The sequence below is a fragment of the Herpailurus yagouaroundi genome, unplaced genomic scaffold, assembly GCF_014898765.1.
Source record: "Herpailurus yagouaroundi ecotype Mexico unplaced genomic scaffold, PumYag 162, whole genome shotgun sequence".
NCBI lineage: Eukaryota > Metazoa > Chordata > Mammalia > Carnivora > Felidae > Herpailurus > Herpailurus yagouaroundi.
Genome location: NW_024412403.1, coordinates 75,619,880 through 75,642,281, shown reverse-complemented (window position 1 = coordinate 75,642,281; position 22,402 = coordinate 75,619,880). Strand labels below are relative to the sequence as shown.

The window sequence follows — 22,402 nt, the reverse complement described above, 5'->3', positions numbered from 1 at the left end:
AGCATATAGTTCTAACTGAATATATCCAATGTTATGGAGGATAATGCATCTATCAGATGTCATATCTTTAGGAATATTTAATAACATGGGAAAGGTAATGGAATATCAAGTGAAAATCAAGATGTAAAATTTTATATGCAACACAAGCCCAATATTATCCATGGATGTGTAGACAAGGAGAAAAAAAAAAAAAAAAAAACAGAAGAAAAAAAAAGGAAGCAGAACAAAACCCTAACAGTGAATATCTCTGAGTGGTATCTTTGCTTTATTAAATTATTTGTATCGTCTATTATTTCACAATAAACATACTCTAATGTCATAATCAGAAAAAAATAATTTTATTAAACATAGATTTTGCTATAGCATAACTTCTTTAATGTCTACTTAACCTCTACAACAGACCAAATGGAGAGTTTCACAATATCATTCTCCCTGAAGGGGCCAATGAACTAGAAGTTAATATTACTCCCAAGGATATGGAGTTAATATTACTCCCAAGGAAATGTAATGCAAGTTTATTCCAATTGCACAGAAAAGACGTAAAGAAGCTGTGCAGTTCACTTGGTGGCAGGAAATGAATCCTCATTAAGGATGCACTGAACTCCCCGAACTGCCCCCCAAAATTGAGGTTTTGCTACCATGCAGTAGCCCTTCTCCTTTGCTCTAGGATACTTCTTTCTTCCAGAATGTTTCATTTCTGTAATGTGCTCTGTTTCTTTTCTCCCCTCCAGTCCCTGCCTCTCCCAAACCCGACTGGCCCTGGTCCTGTTCATAGCCTCCCTGGGGTCCTCTGGTCACTCCCCTTCCTCTGATCACACGAGCCTGGGCAAGGCAGTCTGAGATCCTAGGTCCGCAGTGGTGCATGCGCTCGGTAAAAATGGGAGCACCTGAAGCACCACCGAAGAGCTTTGGCAAACAATTGATTCCATGACAAAAGCAGCTTCTCTCTCTGGAGAAAATAGTAAAAGTAAAGGCAAAAATCATTCATGCAATTGCATGCAATAATGGACACTCCACTTAACCATTATTTCTTGGGCATAGTGAAAGAACATGAATTTGTAGTCACCCCAAATCCAGACATTAGCCAGGCTCTACAGCTAAGTGGGGGAGTCTGTGCAAGGCTGCAAAGATTGCTCATCTATAAAACAGGTCTAATAACTTCACAGTGCTGTTGGAAGAATAGAAGTGTACAAGATGTGTACATGAGAGAACATAAACCTAGCACTCAGATCTTTGTTTCCAATACCACTTTCCAAGAAAAAGATCCAGGTTTCCTTGGAAAAATGACTGATTTTAGGACTAGAGCAGCAAATAAACAAGATGAGCCTGGAGACTCTTCGAGTGCTAGAAGGTAAGGAAGTGCTCAAAATCAAAACAAAACCAAACAATGGTGGAGATATATCAAGAAGGTACTGAAGCAACTGAATACCCCCCCCCCCCCCACAATGGCCAAAGCTAAAACAGTCTAAGCAAGAAAATATAAAAATTGGATTTGGATTATAACCCAATGCATAAAATTGATATCCATGAATCCACACACACTGATGTCAATAAAAGATAGAGTAAATAGGGGCGCCTGGGTGGCGCAGTCGGTTAAGCGTCCGACTTCAGCCAGGTCACGATCTCGCGGTCCGTGAGTTCGAGCCCCGCGTCAGGCTCTGGGCTGATGGCTCGGAGCCTGGAGCCTGTTTCCGATTCTGTGTCTCCCTCTCTCTCTGCCCCTCCCCCGTTCATGCTCTGTTTCTCTCTGTCCCAAAAATAAATAAAAAACGTTGAAAAAAAAATTAAAAAAAAAAAGAGTAAATAAATAAATAGGGGAGAAGAGAGAACTCTCCTACACAGAAGAATCCAAATAATTTATGTAGATACTGCCCCCCTGCCCCAGGCAGGGTTACATAGCTCTCCACTCATGTGTAGTCTGCACATAGCGACTTCCTGCCAAAGAGTGCAGTATAGAAAGAGGAAAAAAAGAGTAACTGAGAGGTGGAGAATCCTGACACACTCTCCCTCAGCCAGGTGATGGAGGTCAACATCAACAGTGACAAATCAGGTTGGTAGTATGCGCCCTCAGCATGATGAGATGAACATGCCCCTTTACCTCTGTGATATTTCTCCCCTAAACTCATAATTCTGGTCGAACAATGAGAAAAACCTCAGACAAATACCAGTAGAGGGACATTCTACAAAATACCTGCTCAGTACTCCTCAAAGCTGTCAAGGTCCTCAAAAACAAGGAAAGTTTGAGAAAAGGTCACAGCCAAGAGGAGCCTAAGGAGACCGTAACAACTAAATATAATGTGGTTTCCTGGAATAAATAAAGAACATTGTTTAAAACTAAGATAATCTGTATATAGACTTTACTTAATAGTAATATGTCAATATCAGTCCCTTAGTTGTAATAAATGTACAATTCTCAAGAGGTTAACAATAGGAAGAACTGGGTTTGGGGCATATGGGAAGTCTGTACTATTTTCACAGTTTTTCTGTAAATTGAAAACTATTCTAAAATTAAAACTTCAGGGGCTCCTGGGTGGCTCAGTCAGTTAAGTATCCGGCCTTGATTTCCGCACAGGTCATGATCTCACCGTTTTGTGAATTCAAGGCCCCCGTTGGGCTCCACGCTGTTAGCATGGAGCCTGCTTTGGATTCTTTCTCTCTCCCTCTCTCTCTGCCCCTCCTCCACTTGCATTCTCTCTCTCTCTCTCAAAATAAATAAATAAATAAACTAAAAGGAAATTAAAAGTTCAGTCTTGAAGAAGCAGTGTGAATACAATGTGTTTATTACAGTAATTGGGAACTGCCTGGTTTAAATTTAAAGCATCCCTGCCTCTGTTTGTCACTTTGTTAAAATAATTGAAGTCACCTTGATGGCAATGTCAAGATTTTGATGTAGGTTGATGTTATGAACTGGCTTGGGCTCTACAAAAACAAACAAACAAAAAAAAAACCCTTGGTTTAGTGAGATAACTCTGCCCTCTAGTGGCTTAACATTTTATATACTTTCAGTGGCAAAGGACAGTCTAGAGCGCTACTCACTTTTGATGTTTCAAAGTCCAGACAAGAGTCAAAATATACTCAGGGCCTTTAATCTGCTGGGACCATACCCCACTTTGTAACACTTACACAGAACTTTACCTTCCTGAGTAGTCTCTGAGAAAAGACACATTTGTGTGAAGGAACTGTCTGGTGGGAATATAAAAGGCAAAGTTGGGGGGGGGCAGTTTGACAATGTGAATGAGAAGACTTAAAGATATTTATGTACCTGCACCCAGTAAATTCACTTTTGGAAACTGTTCCACAGGAAATTAATGCAAGTTACAGAAAAAGATTTAAAACATTTTTTAAAAACGTTACATTTAACAATGAACAATTTGAAACAAAGTAAGTGTTTCACAATGGGGTAGTTGTGGAGGAAAGGAAGGAAGGGGAAGGAAGGAACACTGTATCAGTATACTGGACTTATGCACCAATAAGGGCATTCCAAAGAATATTTAATGACATGGTTAAATTGTTCATGATATAATGTTTAGTAAAACTCCATGAACAGTGTGATCAAAACTTCAGGGAATAATAGAGATGACCATGTATACACACACACAAACAAACAATGACACATACTTCTCAGGTCACAGTGTGCAGAAAATGTAACTATTTTTGTTTAAATCTCAACTTGATTTTTGCTTTAATCCTTCATTTTGCTTGATGGACAAAAAAATGGATCTGGTTAGCTATGAGGTAGCTCAATCACACCAGGGTTTTCTTCAGCGCTTGTGTTTAAACAATCATTTAAGGGATCTACTGCTTCCCTCCTCCTTCCATTAGATTGGCCCCTCTGTCCACTGGATTGTGGCAGCACAGAGCGAGGAAAGGCCGGTCCTTCCTCACCCTCTGTCTGTCACTGGCATAGGTTGAGCCATCACTTGTCTTTGTTTATCTGGTGATTTGCACGTGGTGGGCTTGCCTCCACTTAGACACTTATGGCTCCATCAAGAGTTGTCTCTCTGCCTTCTCTTGGTCCTTCTCTACACCTTTGGAGCAAATGAAACCCCAGGGCACTTTCCCAAGCCTCCTTGGCCACAGGCAACGTGGGGTGAGCTCTCCAGCTAGACTTGCCTTGTTTTGCTCATTTCTTCATTACTGCTGTGATGTGTGAGCACGAGAGACTTCTGTGCCATTATCACTGCCCCCTCAGATTTCCCCGGGAATCAGTATATAGTCCTCTGCTTGAGGTCCCGGCCCCACCACTGTAGGACTTCCATTATTCTGCAAAGTATGGGAGTGTCTGTGAGACCTAGACCAACACCAAAACTCCATCATTCCTCCCAAATCTCTCCTTGCTCAGCTGTGACATTTCTATCAAATCCACGGCAGGAAAATTGACTCCTACATCACTCATGCTTCCAAAGTCTATTATTTACAAAGATAAAATTGAGCTTTTGTCCCCAAAGGCAAACTTGGAGACTCAGAAATCTTTTTTCTCTAAGTAATGTCTCTTCCAGGAATGTCAAGTCTATTTAGAAAATGTAAATACTGATAATTGTCTCCTTCCTTTCTCTTCACATTCCTGCTGTGACCTTACCCTGAGTGCGCGCGCGCGCACACACACACACACACACACACACACACACACACACAGTCTTGCTGGTGATTGAACAATCAGAGGAAGCACGGGAGTAAAAAGGAATAAATATGTATACACATATGCTCATATATACATGCATCTGTAAGTATTCATGTTTATATAAAGAATACAGAAATCAATTCAATGCAAGGTTTCAGGGGTTATCTATGCATTACACTTTCTTTTTTTATAATTTTCCATATTTTCTGAATTTCTATAAGAAACATGTGCTGTGTCATCAGGAAAAGAAACATATATAATAAGGGAAATAAACAAGGTCTCTGGCTCCCAGCATCACCATCACAGTGAAGGAGTGAGTAGGGGACCCAAGTCTTCCATTGGCCACAGCCAAAGCTCTCCTCTCCTCATCTCTGTTACTTGATCTTCTTGAGATCCATCTGTTCCTCAGCTTTCAGAGCACCAGGCTCTCTTGGCTCTTTTTTTTTAGTTATCTGATGCATCAAAAACCTAGATCTCAAGTCTGAGTCTGATGGAATGGAACTTTGGAGGGGTCCTGGGTGGGGAAGAGGGTAACTGGCATGAAGGAGTAACATCAAAATTTGTTGTAAAATAAAGATACAACACTTTGACTTGAATCTGACAGGCTCTGTGACTACTTTGACCCATATGTGAAAAGGGACACTGAAGACTCAAGGTTTAAGACACTGGCAGCTCTCTCTTCTTGGTACATACAGCCCTTCCTCCAGGAGCCCTGAGCCACCATGTAAAAAGTGAACGAGTCCAGGCATAGCCTGCTGGAGGAATCCAAGCTAACCACGTGGATATGCCATTTGAAGAGAGATATGACGGAACAGTTGTTATTTTAAGCCACTAAGTTTTGGTCAGTTGTTATGCTGCAGTAGATAATGAGAATAGCTTTCTTCCTGTGAAAGGGGTTAATACTACCGTGGCTACATAGAGGGAGCTTGTCAGTGAGAACTGCAACAAGATTCCATTTTAATTATCATAATAGGTTACAGAATTACTATGGGAGAGGTGCCTTTTTTGTTCAGAAAAATACCTCAATTCACCAATTAGGGGTGGAAAGTAAGACCCTAAGGAGATGAGTTGGTACAGAGAAGTAAAATAATATAACTAAACCACTGAATTGAAAATGGACACAAATTTGCAAGTAGGGAAGAACAGAGAATAGAGAAGGTAAAGAGAGATAAGGGAAGAGAAACCAAGGAGGGGCAAGCAATGTGGCCAGAGGCTAGACAAAATGACCAAGAGAAGTTTTTAAGAATACGGGCACCTAACAAATTCTTATTGGTTGCATACTCATGATGAAAATCTCTCAATTTCCCCAGAACTTCCGTCATATTTTCTACCAGTAGAGGTACCTTTTGTGACTTAAAAAAAATGGTGGAAATTAAGAAAAAAGTTTGAGTACCATGCCTATGTTGACTTGGTGACAACAGGGACAATAGGTGTCAGTTCCTACACTGAACTAATTTAGGATAGTGGTTCCGAAGTAGGAGTGATTTTGCCCCCCAGGCAACATTTAGTAATGTCTGGAGACACTTTTGATGATCATAACTAGGACAGAGTAACCGCTAGCATCAAGTGGGTAGCAGCCAGGAGTGCTGCCAAAATTCCTCCAGTGTGCAAGACAGCCACCCACAAGAAAGAATTGTCCAGCCTAAAATGTCAAGGTTGAGAAATCCTGATTTAGAGGAAGCAAAAGACTGAGTCAGATGTGTCCATGAGAACCTAGATCTCCTGTAGAATGTGTAGAAATCTTGGAGAAGACATTGGACTTTCCGCAACCTATTGAATGTAGTTTGAATCAATTTTATCTAAATCATCAGGGCAGGGTAGTTCTAGTTAACGTCCAGGTTATGGCATCAAATTTAACAAATGAATCAGTAATGGCTCTTATTTGGAAGTAGCAGAAACAGCCTCTAGGAAAAGTGAGCAGAAAAGGAATGTATTAAGTAATAGAGGGCAGATCAGAGAATCATTAGAATGGTTGGAGAAAAGAACAACTCATAGAAGAAAACCCCAGGAGTGCCTGGGTGGCTCAGTGGGTTGGGCATCTGACTCTTGATTTGGTTCAGGTTATGATCCCAGTGTCATCGGATCAAGCCCCTACATTGGTCTCTGCACTGAGTGTGGAGCCTGCTTGGGATTCTCTCTCTCTCTCTTTGCCCCTTTCCCCCCACTTCTCTCTCTAAAAATAACATAACATAACATAACATAACATAACATAACATAACATAACATAACATAACAAAAGAAAACTCCAGAATGGGTCCATGAAGATTTCAGTCCTCTGACAGCTGGCAGGGCCACTGCTGGAATGAAGGAAGTATGGATGTAAAAGCCATCAGACAGAATGGATACTTCAAAAGAGGAAAGGAGAGGAGCTGCCAGATTGGTGAGCAGGTGGAGATATGGGGAGAGTGGTGGCCTGGAGAGGGCATGAAAACTTGTACCCTTTTCCCACATGTCGCCCTAGGCATCTCTTCATCTGGCTGTTGATTTGCATCCTTTATCACATCATTTAACACACTGGTAAATGTCTATTAGTTGATCAAGATGCCCTGGTGGAAGGTCTTCAGATGTTAAAGGTTAGTAAGGAGACAGCACTGGATGTGATACACCAGGGCTCCTGCCCAGAGATCATTCTTTGTTGAAGTTGAAGAACACCCTGATGCCTCACATTGGAAGTGCTACTTATCAAGCCAGATGACAGATGATGGAAATGTTGGTTGAAAGCATCCTGGCTTCTCCCAATGTCTTTATCATTCTTAATGAAGTGCTACTTAAATGATCTTAGGTGGGCTGAGAATTCAGTGGGATGAAACACAGCAGATTAAATAGGGGGAAAATCTTTAAAAAAAATAAGAGGAAAAGAAAGAGAAACATGACGTCAAAAAAGTTCATTTTAAAAGCATATAAACATCTTTCAGCCTTAAATAGAACATGAAAATGCTGCACTTAGGCTTAAATTTTAATTTCCATCTTTGACCCTATAACCATAATCTAAGTCTCAGACCACATTGGGATAATTACAATTTCCTCCTAAGGAGGCTCTCTGTTTTTTGCTTCCCACCTTTAACCAACCCTTCTCCCACTGGTAGATTAATCTCCATAAAGCACCATCTGGATCATGGTGCTTTCTTGCAAGGAAATTGCACATAAGTCCTTTTGCCAAAAGAAAAATATCCAAAACATAAGTGGACATCTTCAAACCACTCTATGATCTGCTCTGAACCTATTTTCCAGTTTTCTCTCCCATTATTCTCCCAGACACATGGTTTGCATATTGAGCCCTAAATATACCATACACTTCCAATTTACCTTGTGACCTTGAGAAAATTAATATATTTCTCTGAACTCATAAAAATACAAAATGGAAATGACATTGTCTGCACTGCCCATTGGCAGAACTGGAAGCCTTAAACTCAGTGTCCTAAAAGAACCAGAGGGTGAGGACTAGAATACAGTCTTTCTCATGCTTTTTGGTTGATACATAAGATTACCAAGTGCAACCCTTTCTCCACCAGATCTCTAAGCTGCAACCTAACATATGGAAGGCTGTAGCTCACAAGAAACTTTTTTTTTTTTTTTCAGTGCTCTTAAAATGGCCAGACCTCATTAACAGGCTCATGGAATGGTCCTAAAAGTTGAGATTACTTCAATCTCTTTCAGTATCCCTGCATAGAGTGTATATTTTGAGGGGGTAGGAATCAGTCTCAGACTGCATACTCAGGTGTGTGATAAATACTTCATTTCTTTATATTGACTGAATTTTAACTCTGAGCCCTTGTTTAGTTGGTTACTAGGAAATTCAACTGCTGTCAGTAAGGTGGCTCTCCTGATATGGAGAATAAAATAAAATTAGGTTACTCTCCCATTATGGACAAAATTAAGGTAAGTTTCATGGTATTTTAGAAACAGATGGCATAAGTTACAAAGTAATCTAAAACTCTGAGTTCAATAGAAATATAGATAGCAAACATAACCAGAAGAAAATACTCCATTCTTGGAGAATAATAATGCTATCATTGGAGAATAATAAGATTACTATTATTGGTGGTGTTGTTATAGCTAATGCTCATAATGGCAAAAGTAGGCAGTCTGCACAGTTCTCCATGTGCTCCTCTGTGGTTCCCAGCTTTACTTGTGGTTAAGTGGGTCATATGACTAGGTTCTGGCCAATCGAATGTGGGCAGAAGTAATCTTTGACCTATTGCCCACTCTCAGAGTGGTCGCTTTCACGTTATTTCTATTTTAGTCCTTAGCAATTATCCCAGACAACACTCTGGGCCCTCCAAAGTGACCTTGAAGGCTATATGTTTCACATGGTATAGGTTCAAGCAGGAAGCAAGCTGCAGGTCTGAGTCTCTAGCCTTCAGGAAAGCTCCCCTCCCCGCATTATACATCAGACTGCTATGTGAGAAGGAAATAGCTCTGTATGGGATGAAGTCCTTGAGATTTGGAAGTCTATTTTCTAAAGCAAAATAGCCCATCCTACTGCAACTAATACAATTAGTAAGTGCTTACTATATACCTTGCACAGCTCTAAATGCCTTACATATACTAGCTTTTTCTAGAATGGAATAGACACATTAGCACATATTATGATGTCATGGTAATAGAATCATGTGGAAGTACAAGCCTAAAATAGTCATTGAACCCCAAGTTCACCACACACATCCTTGCAGCATTTCTTCCCCCCACCCTTCTGCTTCTCTAAATCTCACACATCCCCAAGGAAGAAACAAAACAGCAAACAAAGGAAGCAAAGGAAGGAGTTCTAAATTTCTATTTGTTTTCTGTAAAGACATAAATCCAGTCCTGCTTGTTAAGAACTCCTTGGGTGTTACGCACTCCTGTCATTGCTCCTAACTGGAATAAACAGGTGAATGAATCATTTTGCCTTTTCTAAATGCTGGCACCATCACGGTGTAGGCAGGTTTCCAGACCAGGAGATGGTAGAGCTCACTTTCCTGATGGTGTTCGTGAGTTACATTACGATTAGAGCACTTGTGGCAAGCTACTGCCTCAACTGCTCACCTTGGCCCTCCCCACTGCAAAGGAAGGACCACTCAAAGTATGAGAAAGTAAGGAGGCTATCAACAGCTTGCAACAATGAACAGCAAGGATGTGGGATCTGATCCCTCTGCGAGGCACACGGTTCCGTCTACTCTAGCTGAGGAAGGCACTAGCAAGCTGGGGAGGAGTTTGTACAGGTACTCCTAGAATGGATTGCCATGCAAAATTACTTAAGGGCCTAAGATGTATTTTATTTCTCACACAGGCTAAGTTTGGGAACATGGTGGAAGTAGAGGATATATTTTTAGTCTAAAAAGGAAGCAAAAAGCAAATGTTCCAAAGGGGGATCAAAAACACCTCCAAGCAGGAGGGAGAAAGCCTCAGAACCCGGGGAGTGGAAGAGAGCAATACTTCTGCAGGCTCTGGTTATGGCAGTGGCCCCCAAAAATGAGATGGCATATAAGTGGTCAGAGACATAGGAAACTTCAAAACAAATTAAAAACTAAATGGCAAAAGTTTTCAGTGATGGAAAGATGGAAACAGATTGAAGAAAACAACTGGTGTACTGCTTAAGCATGCATATGCATACCAGTGGTATGCTACGAAATGTTTAATTAGCTTTACAAAAAAATTACGCATATTTATGCAAGTTTACGATACGTTTGACTAGGAATAAATGCTTGATTATTTTGATTGCTATCTACTCAGCAAAGAAGTTGTTCACATCATGGACCTATGAGTTGAAATCTGACATGAATATTGGTTGCTATTTGCCTACACATTAATAAGAGGAAAATGAAACAACAAAGGCATATGTGAGCACTTAAATAATTCATGATAATGTGCATGACTTCTTTACTGAATCAGTTAAAATGTTTTAAACACTGGAAGGATATTTCCTCAGTTTTCTGTGCTCTTCACAATGAAATAGCCACAGATACAACACACTTCTAAATGTAACCCATAGTAGGGGTGCCTGGGTGGCTCAGTCAGTTGAGTGTCCGACTTCAGCTCAGGTCATGACCTCGCAGTTCGTGAGTTTGAGCCCTGCGTGGGCTCTGTGCTGACAGCGCAGAGCCTGGAGCCTGCTTCAGATTCTGTGTCTCCCTCTCTCTGCCCCTTGCCCGCTCATGCTCTGTCTCTCTCTGTCTCTCAAAAATGAATAAACGTTAAAAAAAAATTTTAATTTAACCCATAGTATTACTGTGTTTTCATAACTTTCTTAAGCTTAAACAATCAGCAAAATAATAAATCAAGCCCTGATTGGTAGTGTTTGCTGACTTCTATGGTGTAAATACTGCCACAATAACTAGTGTCAATGAATGCAGGGTTGGAAAGAGATATGCAGCACACTATCATACGATATTTCCACCACATGGATATACTGGTCATAGGTAACCATGTGCATAGAAAATAGTTCTTTTTCCAATTAGTGGTCATAGGTAACCTCTGGAGTCCCCCAGATTCCTAGTCTTCATGATCCTTTTGAATCTGATGGATCTACGGTTTCTGATCATGCTTAGGTGAAATCTTCTGGGGGGCTGTGAACGCTCAGAGGTCTTAATCTCTTCCATGTACAGGGAGGGTAGTTAGGGGAGAACATTCTCCTCTTTCTGGCCTCTAGGAATCTCCACCCTCCAACTTTTGCTTCTCCAAGGCCCTCTCTCTACTCCTAGGCTCCTAGCAAAATTCCAACACAGGCTTAAGCTTTCATAGAAAGCTTTCAGCAAAATAGCCTTTGAATTCCCCCACACTACCTTCCTGCTAACCTCCCTGATGTAAAGAAATTACAAAAGCTGTCTACTCTTTCAATGGTGGAAGGAAAAGAGAAGTCTGGAAAAACAACATAAATTCAATTTAAAACTTTACCTCACCTCAGGAGTGTGTAGGGCTGAGGCATGTCTTCAGTTTGAGTATCTACAATGGAGCCATACTTTCTTAGCCAATAAGGTATTTCAGTAGTCCTTGGTGCAGTTTTTTTTCCTAATAATTAAAATACTTGTGAAAACTCAACAAAAATATGACAAAAACCTCTAGCCAGATTCACAGAGGGATAACCACTAAGCATAAGACCTACACAGTAGAATTGAAGATTATAGTCATTAGTCAATACTTCCTTTGCTACATAAAACAAAGTAAACCCCTTGACCTTAGAAGAACAGGGAAGAAAAAGAAAAGATGAAGCCTGTGAAAACCGGAAGGATATGTTATAGGTAAATGGCAGCCTAGTGTCTAGCACATTAAATGGGTGTCCGCTGGATAATAGTCATCATAGCAGTCATTATAATAGAAAGATCCAGAGGAAGATCACATCCATGAATTTATTGTCTAGGAGTTTGTTCACTATAGGGACAGGAAAAATTTTAGACAATAATTTTGCATCTTTAATATGATGACAAATCTTGGCCTCTAAGATATAGGCACAGAAAGCAATAAAGATAAGTGAGAGGAAATATTTCAAGGTTTACAATGCAGAAATAACTTTAGAAATTACTTAGAAGGCAAAAGTGCCACTGCAGCAAATGAAATTTGTGACATGTAGTGTAGACTTGAGATTTCTTCTTAGAAAGGACAAAGGTATAAAAGTCATTAAAACAAAGAAAATGATGAATATGAAGAACAAAGGTTAGAGAAGTACAATTTTGAAACTACAGCTATTTCTGATGTGGCTGAGCTGCATAAACTGGATAACTCACACTCACACACACCAACAACATGCATACACACACTCCTTAGTATCAGAGAGAGAGATTGGTCAAAAGAATTTAAATGGAGCTGTGAGGTAGGCAGAATAAAGCCTCCCACAAAGAAGTCTGCATCTGAATCCTTGGAACCTGTGAATATGGCAAAGGAGAATTAAGAATTCAGATGGGGGGTGCCTGGGTGGCTCAGTTGGTTGAGTGTCCAACTTCGGCTAAGGTCATGATATCGCGGTCCATGAGTTCGAGCCCCGTGTCGGGCTCTGTGCTGACAGCTTGGAGCCTGGAGCCTGTTTCAGATACTGTGTCTCCCTCTCTCTCTGACCCTTCCCCATTCATGCTCTGTCTCTCTCTGTCTCAAAAATAAATAAACGCTAAAAAAAAAAAAATTATAAAGAAAAAAAAGAATTCAGATGGAACTAAGGTTGCTAACCAGTTCACTTTAAAACAGGAAGACTGGGGGCAACTGGGTGGCTCAGTCGGTTAAGCGTCTGGCTCTTGGTTTTGGCTCAGGTCCTGATCTCACAGTTTCGTGGGTTCAAGCCCCGCATCGGGCTCTGTGTTGACAGTGTGGAGCCTGCTTGGAATGCTCTCTCTCCTTCTCTCTGCCCATGCCCCACTCATGCCATCTCTGTCTCTCAAAAAGAAATAAACTTTAAAAAATAAAGTACAATAGAAAGATCATCCCAGATTATCTGGATGGGCCCAATGAAACCACAAGCGTCCCTAAATGTGGAAGAGAGAGGTAGGAGAGTGTCAAAGGGATATGATGTTCCAAAGATTTAACCAGCTATTGCTAGCTTTGAAGATGGAAGTGAACCAGAAGCCAAGGAATGTGGACAGCCTCTAAAAGCTGGAAAAGGCAAAACAAACCAACCAACCAACAAACAAAAAACAACTTCTCCCTGAGAGCTCCCAAAAAAAGCAGCAGCACTGTGGACATTGTGCTTTTATCTCAGTGAAACCATATCTTATTTCTGACCTCTAGAACAGGAAGAAAATAAGTTTGTTTTGTTTTAAGCCATTACATTTGGGGTAGTTTATTACAGCAGCAATAGGAAACACAGACAGCTGGAATAAATTCTACATAGCACACAGTCTGCCTTCCATACTCCTCCTTTGCTCTTCCCTCTCACACCCACAAAACAAGAAAGTGAAATGCATTTTATTTCCTTCCTGAATCATTTTGACAAGAAGTATGTGATACATTTTACAGCTATTTTGATGAAAACTTTCTAATACGTACAAGGTGAACAGACAAGTATGAGGAGCCCTCGTGGACCTACCATCCGGCTCCCGTAATTATCCACATTTGGTCACTCTTGTCCCATCTAATTTCCACCTACTTCAACCCTCCCCAATCAACTTAGAGATGTATATAAAATGCATGTACACATACTTGAAACTTGGAATGCACAAATCCTAGCTGTACATTTTAAAAATGTTTATTTATTTTCAAGAGAGAGAGCGAGCACAAGTGGGGGAGGAGCAGAGAGAGGGGGAGGAGCAGAGAGAAAGGGACACAGGATCCAAAGCAGACTCTGCGCTGACAGCAGTGATGTCAGGGGCTCGAACTCACGAACTGTGAAATCATAAGCTAAGCCGAAGTCGGGTGCTCAACTGACTGAGCCACCAGATGCCCCAGCTGTACATTATGATAAACAGATACATACAAGCCATTCAGACCCCTAGCATATGAACATCTATCTCTATATTCCTAAAAAGTTTCCCAATGTTGCTTTCCCACTTCCAACATCCATTTTCCCATAAATGGAACATCCTCTTTTGATTTCAACATGTCTGTTAGACTAATTCATGTCATTACAAATCCAGTAGCTCTTCCCTGTTTGGGTTGAGTAGTATTTCCTTGTATAAGTTTGTTTATCTATTTTTTTGTTGATGCACATTCGGTTTGGTTCTAGTTCTTGGCTATTGTGAACAAAGCTGCTATAAACATTTTTATACAATCTTATTTGTGCACCTGTGTTTTATGTCTCTTAGATAAATTTTAAGACTGGAATTGCTAGACAAAAGGGGAGCTGTATATTTAACTTTGTAAGAAACTGCCAAACATTCTTCCAAAGTGCTCATACCATCTTACATTTCCATCAGCAGTGCCGGAGTGTTCTGGTTGGCTCACATCCTCGCCTAAAGTTTTTTTAATTTTAGCAGTTTTAGTGAAGATACAGTGGTATCTCATTGTGGTTTTAATTTGCATTTCCCGGATGACTAATAACATTGAACACTGTATATGTTCATTGGAGATTATATATATGTATAAAATATATAAATATATATATATATACATATATATATATATTATATATATGTAATTGGCACCTTGATCTTGGACTTCCCAACCTGCAGAACTGTGAGAAATTTCTGTTCTTTATAAGCTACCCAGTTTATGGTATTTTGTTATAGCAGCACAAATGGACTAAGACATAATCCAGTTAAAAATTGAAGCAAGCACTACACAAAAGAAGATATAGAGGTATATATATATACACATACACCTGGTGTGGAGGTTGGAGATTATATATATATATATATATATATATACACATATATACATACATATATATATACATACATATATATATATACACACACATATGTATATACGTATATGTATGTGTACACATACATATACGTATATACATATGTGTGTGTATATATATATATGTATGTATATATATAATGGTCTTGTTCTGGTCAGTGAGAGCCTCTTTCTGGTTCATAAATTTTTTTTTGCTGGAACTTCACATGGTGGAGAAGTTAGAAAGCCATATGGGGTCTCCTTTAGGTTGCTAATCTCATTCATGAGGGCTCCACTCACATAATTTAAGGCCTCCCAAAGGTCACTAATTCCAACACATTATGGACATTAGGATTTCAACATAGGAATTTGGCAGGGGTAGGGGGATGATACAAACATTCAAATGATAGCAGGTTGTTTATCTTATTAATGAGTTGTGAGAGTTTTTTTCATTTTTTTAAACATTTACTTATTTTTGAGAGAGAGAGAGAGAGAGAGAGAGAGAGAGAGAGAGCGAGCGAGCAGGGGAGGGGCAGAGAGAGAGACACAGAATCTGAAGCAGGCTCCAAGCTGACTGTCAGCACAGAACCCGAGGCAGGGCTCAAACTAACAGACTGCAAGATCATGACCTGGGCTAGAGTCAGATGCTTAAACGACTGAGTCACCCAGGTGCTCCAAAAATTTCTTACATATTCTGGATATGTATACTTTGTCAGATATATATTTAAAAAATGTTTTCTCCCAATGTGATGCTTGTCTGTTAAATTATATCAGTGGTGTTAGTTCATTAGCAGAAGTACTTTAGTTTGATGAAGTCCAAATTTATTAATTTTATTATTTTGTGGTATTACTTTCTGTGACGTAAGAAATCTTTGTCTACTCCCAAGTTGCAAGGATATTTTTTATTTTCTTCAAAAGCTTTAGAGCTTTTTATTTTTACATTTAGGGATATGTCCCAGCGTACACAACTTTTGTGTATATACTAGTTTTTGTATATGATATAAATTTATATTAAATTTTATGTATAGCATGTGTGGGGTATATTCTTTTCCACATAGATATCCAATTGTTCTAGCATCATTTATTGAAACAACTTCCATCTTTATTGAATTGCTTTGGTGCTTTTGTCAAAAAAACAATTGACTGTACAAATGGAGGTCTATTTCTGAACCCTCTATTTTGGTCCCTTGATCTGTTTCTTCTTATCCCAATACTATACTGTCTTGATTATAATAGTAAGCCTTGAAGTCAAATAGTTGTAAATACTCTAGTTTTGTTCCTTGTTTTAGAATAGTTTGTTAATTTCTACAATATGTGCCTGCTGAAATTATGTTGAGAATGGGCTGAATATATAGACCAATTTGGTCCTAACGCCTTGGCAGCCTACTAAGCAAACCAAAACCTAAAGCCTATAAATACATTAAGGTTAAGAAAGCATACCTAAGGCAACCAATCACAGCCAATGAGGCTTTCCCAAATAAGGCAACCACATAAAGCTAAAGCCAATCAAATAATTTCCTTGTTTTGCTTCCCTTTCTTCTTGATATAGTCAGTCTTGCCACTGACTCCTGTTGATGCAGCATTCCTAACCACTTCTGGCTTGGCACTGCTGAATTCAAATCAATTTTTGATCAAATAACCTCTTACAATTTTTAAGATGCCTCAATTTATCTTTTAACAATGCTGATTCCAACCTTTCATTTATTTTTTATTTTTTTTAACATTTATTTTTGACAGACAGAGCATGAGCAGGGGAGAGGGAGAGAGAGGGGGGAGAGAGGGAGAGGGAGAGGGAGAGGGAGAGGGAGAGGGAGAGGGAGAGGGAGAGAGAGAGAGAGAGAGAGAGAGAGAGAGAGAGAGAGAGAGATACAGAATCAGAAGCAGGCTCCAGGCTCTGAGCTGCTTGTTAGCACAGAGTCTGGTGCGGGGCTCGAACTCACAAACTGCAAGACCATGACCTGAGCTGAATTCAGTCACTCAACTAAGCCACCCAGGTGCCCCCTCCAACCTTTCGTTATTACATGCAAGGCAAACATAAACATCACATGTATGTCTTTGCACATGTGGGAATGATTCAGTGGGATAAACGCCTAGAAGTAGAACTGAAAAAAAAGGGCCTTGTGAAATGTAAAGATAACCCATACATGAAAGAGGTTACCACTGTTTGGTTTCTCTTATTTTTTTCTAAAACAACTAGGAAGCAACAGTAACAAAGGAATTTTTGCACAACTCTACAATCCGGGAAAAAACTACAGTTTGTGTAGGTCAGTATAGCAAGTTCCTATCTGTACCTGTCACTAAAACAGTTACCACAATAAATATAATAAAGAAAATCCTGGAGTCCTGCATTTGGGAAGTTTACTGCTAATGGCTAGGTCTACTACTTGGCTTTGTTGTGAATCGATGGATACTGACTTAGGATTCTGATGACTAAGGAAAAAGGAATTTTTCAATATTTTGTGTGTGGGGGGGGTGCCCTTGAAGTGAAGAGGGGGCCCTTTGATTTTAGTCCTGGTTTTGCCACTAAATAACTTCATTACGTTTCATAGGTCACATCCCTTTTATGGGCCCCAGTTTCCTCATAAAATGACAAGAGTAGTAAGGGGAAAACGTATTTAAAGTCCTAGAATTGATTCAGATTACTTAGGGAGAAAATGAAGATAGAGAAGGAAAGGGACCCCGGATCTCTGAAATCTGGGACCCTCTTACACGGAGAGTTTTTGGGAGAGGAGCCAGCAAAGGAGAATGGGGAGCAGAAAAGGAGAATGTTATGTCCTGAAAACCAGGAGAGGGAAGCCAACAAAGAAGGAGAGCGCTGAGCACCCAGGCTTCTGAGCTGAATGCTGAGAAGTCCAGTGTCCACTGACAATATGGAATTGTTGGAAGCCTTGACACAAGCCATTTCAACAAATGAGTTAAAGTCAGACGAAAGCCAGTTAAAGAGTAAACAAAATCATTTGTGATGCCTTTATAAACTGCTCAAGCTTATTGCAAACCCACAGCTGGTCTAATTCATCGGAGCCCTTCTCAGATCCGACCTTCAGAGATTCTAAAGTACTTAATCAGTCCATGACTCCTCTTGCCTCCCAAGATTGTTCTGAGAGTGTTTTATAAACAAAGACACCGAACCAAAGAGTGGGGCAACCGTTGGTTTTCATTATTCTATTACACTATTACTGTATTCATTTTGTACTCGCTAGGCTCCTCCAAGCTCCGTAAATACCTACATTTTCTTAAATTGGCAGCCACCCAGAGAGAATTTATCAATCCGGTTTCCTCGCCCGGCACCCTGTCAGTCCCTGCCCAACTCTCAACCCCTCACCTCTCCAAATCTTTGACCTGGAAAACTCAATTTCGTAACTCCAACCCGGAAACAAAGAAGGAGGGAAGGGGTGGTGGGAGGCGGAATGCGGCTGTCTCCTCTGGAGGCTCTGAGCGCAGGCACTAATCCTCCACGGACCGTTTGTGCTGCCCTCCTAGGAAGCGTGGCGGGGGTGGTGCTTATTTTCCTGACGGACAGAGTACGGGTGCCGGGCGGGCTCTCGCGGAAGTCCATGCGCCATTGGGAGGGCCGCAGTAGCTGCTCTGTGCCCTTGTTGCCCAGGGCCTCTTCCTGGGTCACTCCTGGAGCAGGGGCCGGACTGGAGCTGACACCGGGGCTCCGGCGTGGCCCTCTCGGCGCCCGTGTGACCTCCTCGCCGGCGGGATGTGGCGACTACGCCGAGCCGCCGTGGCTTGGTAAGTGCGGGCTCAGACCTGGCCCCGTTATTTGGGGGGCCTCCGGAAAACCGGGTGATCCCATCACTACCTCCAGAATGTGCACCTAACTCTCAGGCCAGGCGGAGGGCGGTTGGAGGATTCTGGGATATTTTTGAGGACCCGTAGTTACAGGAGCCCTGACTGGGCTTACCTGAAGTCCCGGCTGCAGTACCGGCCCTTGTGCCTGTTTTCTGTGCCGCCAGAAGATTCTGGGCTCCTTTCAGTCTTGGCCTTCTCTGTTGTCCTTCTGTCCCTGTCCTCTTTCACCTTTCTGCCCTCGCTGTTATCTCTGTCTCTGGTTGCTTCTTGTTTCTGCCCTCTCCCTCCCCTCGCCGTGTCCCTCTTAACTCTTTTTCTTCTGCCTCCACGCCAGGTGTGCCTTGCTCCTGCAGGTACTCTGTCTTCTGCTAGGGTAAAGAGGACTCTGCCTCTTGCCTTCGTCCGCAGACTAGACTTGCTTTGGAGTCAGATCTGAAGCAGTGACGCAAATGGTGGCCGAGGTGGTGATTAGAGATACCCTGTTAATAGCAGCTTTTCAGTGTTAGGGAGAAAGGCTTGCTTTGGATGCGAAGTGGTGAATATAGCACCAGCTTTCTGATCACATTTATTTTTGCCCTGGCCTCGTTTAATCCTAAGTAGAAAATCATAGGAGTTTTTTCATTTCTGCGGGTTACTAGGGGCATTTTAAAGAGATTTAAATTTGACTTTATCTTGACACATATTTGTGTTCTAATATCCTTAGATACTTTCAGGCTTAACTCATTGTTGCAGGCTTTTGAGAAGAAGTAATATGCATCAATTAAGGTTGGAAAAACTTGGTTTTCCTGAATTAGCCTCCAAACACCTGTCTTGAATTTTTTTCAGAACGTTGTTTAAATAGTGTAGGTAATTTATAGTGTTTATAAGGAATGGAATCCATTTGTTTTATAAAGGTTAATTTGAGTCTATATTTAGAATCAGATAACATACAACAGTTACAGTCAATTAGAATAAGTGAATAGTTATTTCTAATTTAATGGAATTTGAGTTTCTGAGTAAATCCATAGCCCTTGATAACTGCGGTAGATTATTTACTACTTTTTTATTTCTATTCTTCACTATTTCCTGGAGAAACCTATCTAATTTTATTTGAATAAAAAGAGAAAAGACTTTGCCAAAAATAGCATACTTCATTGGAACAATTAAGATATGTAGGAAAACTTTAAAAATTGACCTTAACAACAACTAATTAATAACTGACATATTTGTTTGTGGATGTCGTTGGGGTAAATTATTTCTAAAGTTACTATAGACTCTGCAAAGTCATGGCTTAAAAGTGTCTTATGTTGATAGTGCAGTTTAGCTACCCTGCAGAAGTAGAGATCTGGAAAGTTAGAAGCCTCAGCTCTGAAATTTGTCTTTTGCTGTATTTCTTCTGCAAAGAAGAATACGTGTTATGAAGGAGTACACTTAAATTTCCATTCTTTTTTTTTTAATTTTTATGTTTATTTATTTTTGAGAGAGAGACCAAGTGCAAGCAGGGGAGGGGCAGAGAGAGACAGGGAGACACAGAATCTGAAGCAGGCTACAGGTTCTGAGCTGTCAGTACAGAGCCCGACATGGGGCTGGAACCCACAAACTGTGAAGTCATGACCTGAACTGAAGTCAGACCCTTAACTGACTGAGCCACCCAGGTGTCCCTGAATTCCCATTCTTAAACAGATGGGAACATAAACATTTTTTGACGTACATATCTAAATACATACTCCCATATTTAGGTGCAATAAATATTTGTGTAAACTTGTTGAAAAGAGAATTATGTATTAGGAAATGATGCATAGGTTAAAAGACATGGTAGAGGAGAGAGAATAGATGGTTTCGGGGGCAGCAGAGGAGCTTGCTTTGCATCACATTTGATTTTCACTTTGGCCAAATGTAGAAGTCTGTATTCAAAATACTTTTCCTTCAGAACTGTAAAGGCACTACCACATTTTTTTCTGGCATCCTTTGTCAACGAACACGGAATACAGACTGTTGGGACAATCTGATTTCTCTGTGTTTGTAGGTATCCTGTTTTTCTTTTCTTCCCAGACCTTCCCTGCCCTGCACCCCACACACACATGAGCTTTAGCTCCTCCCTGGTAGATTGTTCATCCGGGGGGCAAGTGTTCGTATTTTAACATTCAGCTGCACTGGACTGAGGGTGACACAGCCTTTCCCCAGATGGTGCTTCAGTAAATCTCAATTTCTTCTCCTCTTTTTACTCTCTTACCTATATCTCAAGAGGACCCTTTTGTGGAAAAGAGTCTCTCCTGTATGAGCATTGATCTTTTAGAGTACCACCATGAATTGGAAGCTCTGGAAATAATACTTGAGGATACCTTCCCAAGTACTAGGATTTTGTTTTGAGTCAATTAGCTTTTCCAGGGGATTGATTGAAGAACATTTTACATGTGGTTCCTGATTTGGACAACCAAATACTCCTTTTTCTTGGTGTCACCCACAGCTGTTGTTGCCACCATTGTGGAAACAGGGATTTTAGAGGTTTGGGAATAAAAAAGGAAGAAAATAACGAAAAGCCAAAACATCTTAGCAATATGACTACTTGGGTCTGGAGTTTATCTATTTGGATATATATTTAGATTAACTACTTTCTTTAAAAAAGCAAACAACTTTTGAGGGATAAAGGACTACTCATGAGTACATTAGTAGAGGCTAGGGCAGTTATTGTTGAAATGACATTTATTGAGCACTTACTGTGTGGTCATTGCTAGGTTCTTTCACCTTTTGTTTTGGTTTTGTTCTCCCAATAACATATGTTTATTCAGCAGATTTATTAAGTGTCTACTGCTTGTGAAGCATTGGGCTAGGCTTTAGAAATACAATGGTAAGCAAAACAGACAAGACCCCTCCCTGGCCTTATGAAGATTATAGTTTATTAGTAGAGACAAATATTAATGCAATAATTACATTATTATGTTAAACAAATTTTATGTGCCCTAAAGAAAAGTGCAGGGAACTAAGAACTGTAGCAGAGGAACTCGAGTGAGAATGTCGATGCCAGGAGAGAAAGGGATACTGAGGTGAAACCATTAGTGACCAGAGTTCACAGGAGTAACAGGAGTTAAGAAGGTAGAAGGGTTTGCCCAAGCACAGTGGGCATCAAGGCCCTGAGATGGGAAGGATTATGGCACAGTCGAGGAGCTACGTGAACATTGGTCTGGGTAGAGCTCTGAGGTTAGAGGGAGAGAGGCAGGGCTTTATAGACCAGGAGTTTGGATTTTTATTCTAAATGCAGGAGGAGACATTGAGGGAGATTGACCCATGTGAGTGACAGTGATCAGGTTGACATTTCAGAAGAGTGCCCTGTTGTGCTGTGGAGAACACCTCAGTCCAGACTGTTGTTGCAAGCCCAGGCGAGGCATGGTGGTAGTGGAGATGGGAGAGTGGAAGGCTGGAGATGTATGCTGGAAGTAGAATGAACAGAACTTGAGGATGAGGAAAGTATTAAGAATGAGCCCAAGTTTGTGGCTTATGCGACTGAATAGGTGCTTGTGCTTTTTCCTGAAATAGGAAGTCCTGGACGGGGGCCAGGGTTTGGGAGGGACGGAGGAGAGATAGCATGGATTTGAACATCTTGAATTTGAGGTACTCCTTTGATATCTAAGGGGTGGTGTTCAGTAGGCAGTTGGACACAAGGATCTGGAACTTAACTGTTTGTACTAGACGTACAAGTTTTGAGAAACGTGGATATGCAGATGGCAGTTGAGGAGATGGGTGTGGATAAGGTTGCCTGGGAAG

The 22,402-nt window shown here is 40.8% G+C and overlaps 1 protein-coding gene and 1 long non-coding RNA gene across 8 annotated transcripts in view; one reads left to right on the top strand and one right to left on the bottom strand.

The window, feature by feature from the left end:
- Window positions 1-3,322: 3,322 nt before the first annotated feature.
- LOC121036440 (uncharacterized) lies at window positions 3,323-18,404 on the bottom strand. Its single transcript, XR_005793360.1, has 2 exons — window positions 18,186-18,404; window positions 3,323-7,456 (listed from the first exon to the last, which is right to left on the bottom strand). It is a non-coding gene; the product is annotated as an uncharacterized LOC121036440 (long non-coding RNA).
- A 34-nt stretch (window positions 18,405-18,438) lies between these two features.
- Window positions 18,439-22,402, top strand: part of OPA1 (OPA1 mitochondrial dynamin like GTPase) — an 87,024-nt gene continuing 83,060 nt past the window's right edge. For 3 of the 7 annotated variants that reach the window (XR_005793358.1, XR_005793359.1, XM_040484954.1), the window contains exon 1: window positions 18,439-18,601. Coding sequence is in view for 5 of the 7 variants with exons in the window: in XM_040484954.1 (XP_040340888.1) it covers window positions 18,570-18,601 (32 nt within the window). In the remaining 2 variants the exon portion in view is untranslated. The remainder of the gene's footprint in view (window positions 18,602-22,402) is intronic. The other 4 variants (XM_040484953.1, XM_040484955.1, XM_040484957.1 and 1 more) reach the window with 4 other exon arrangements.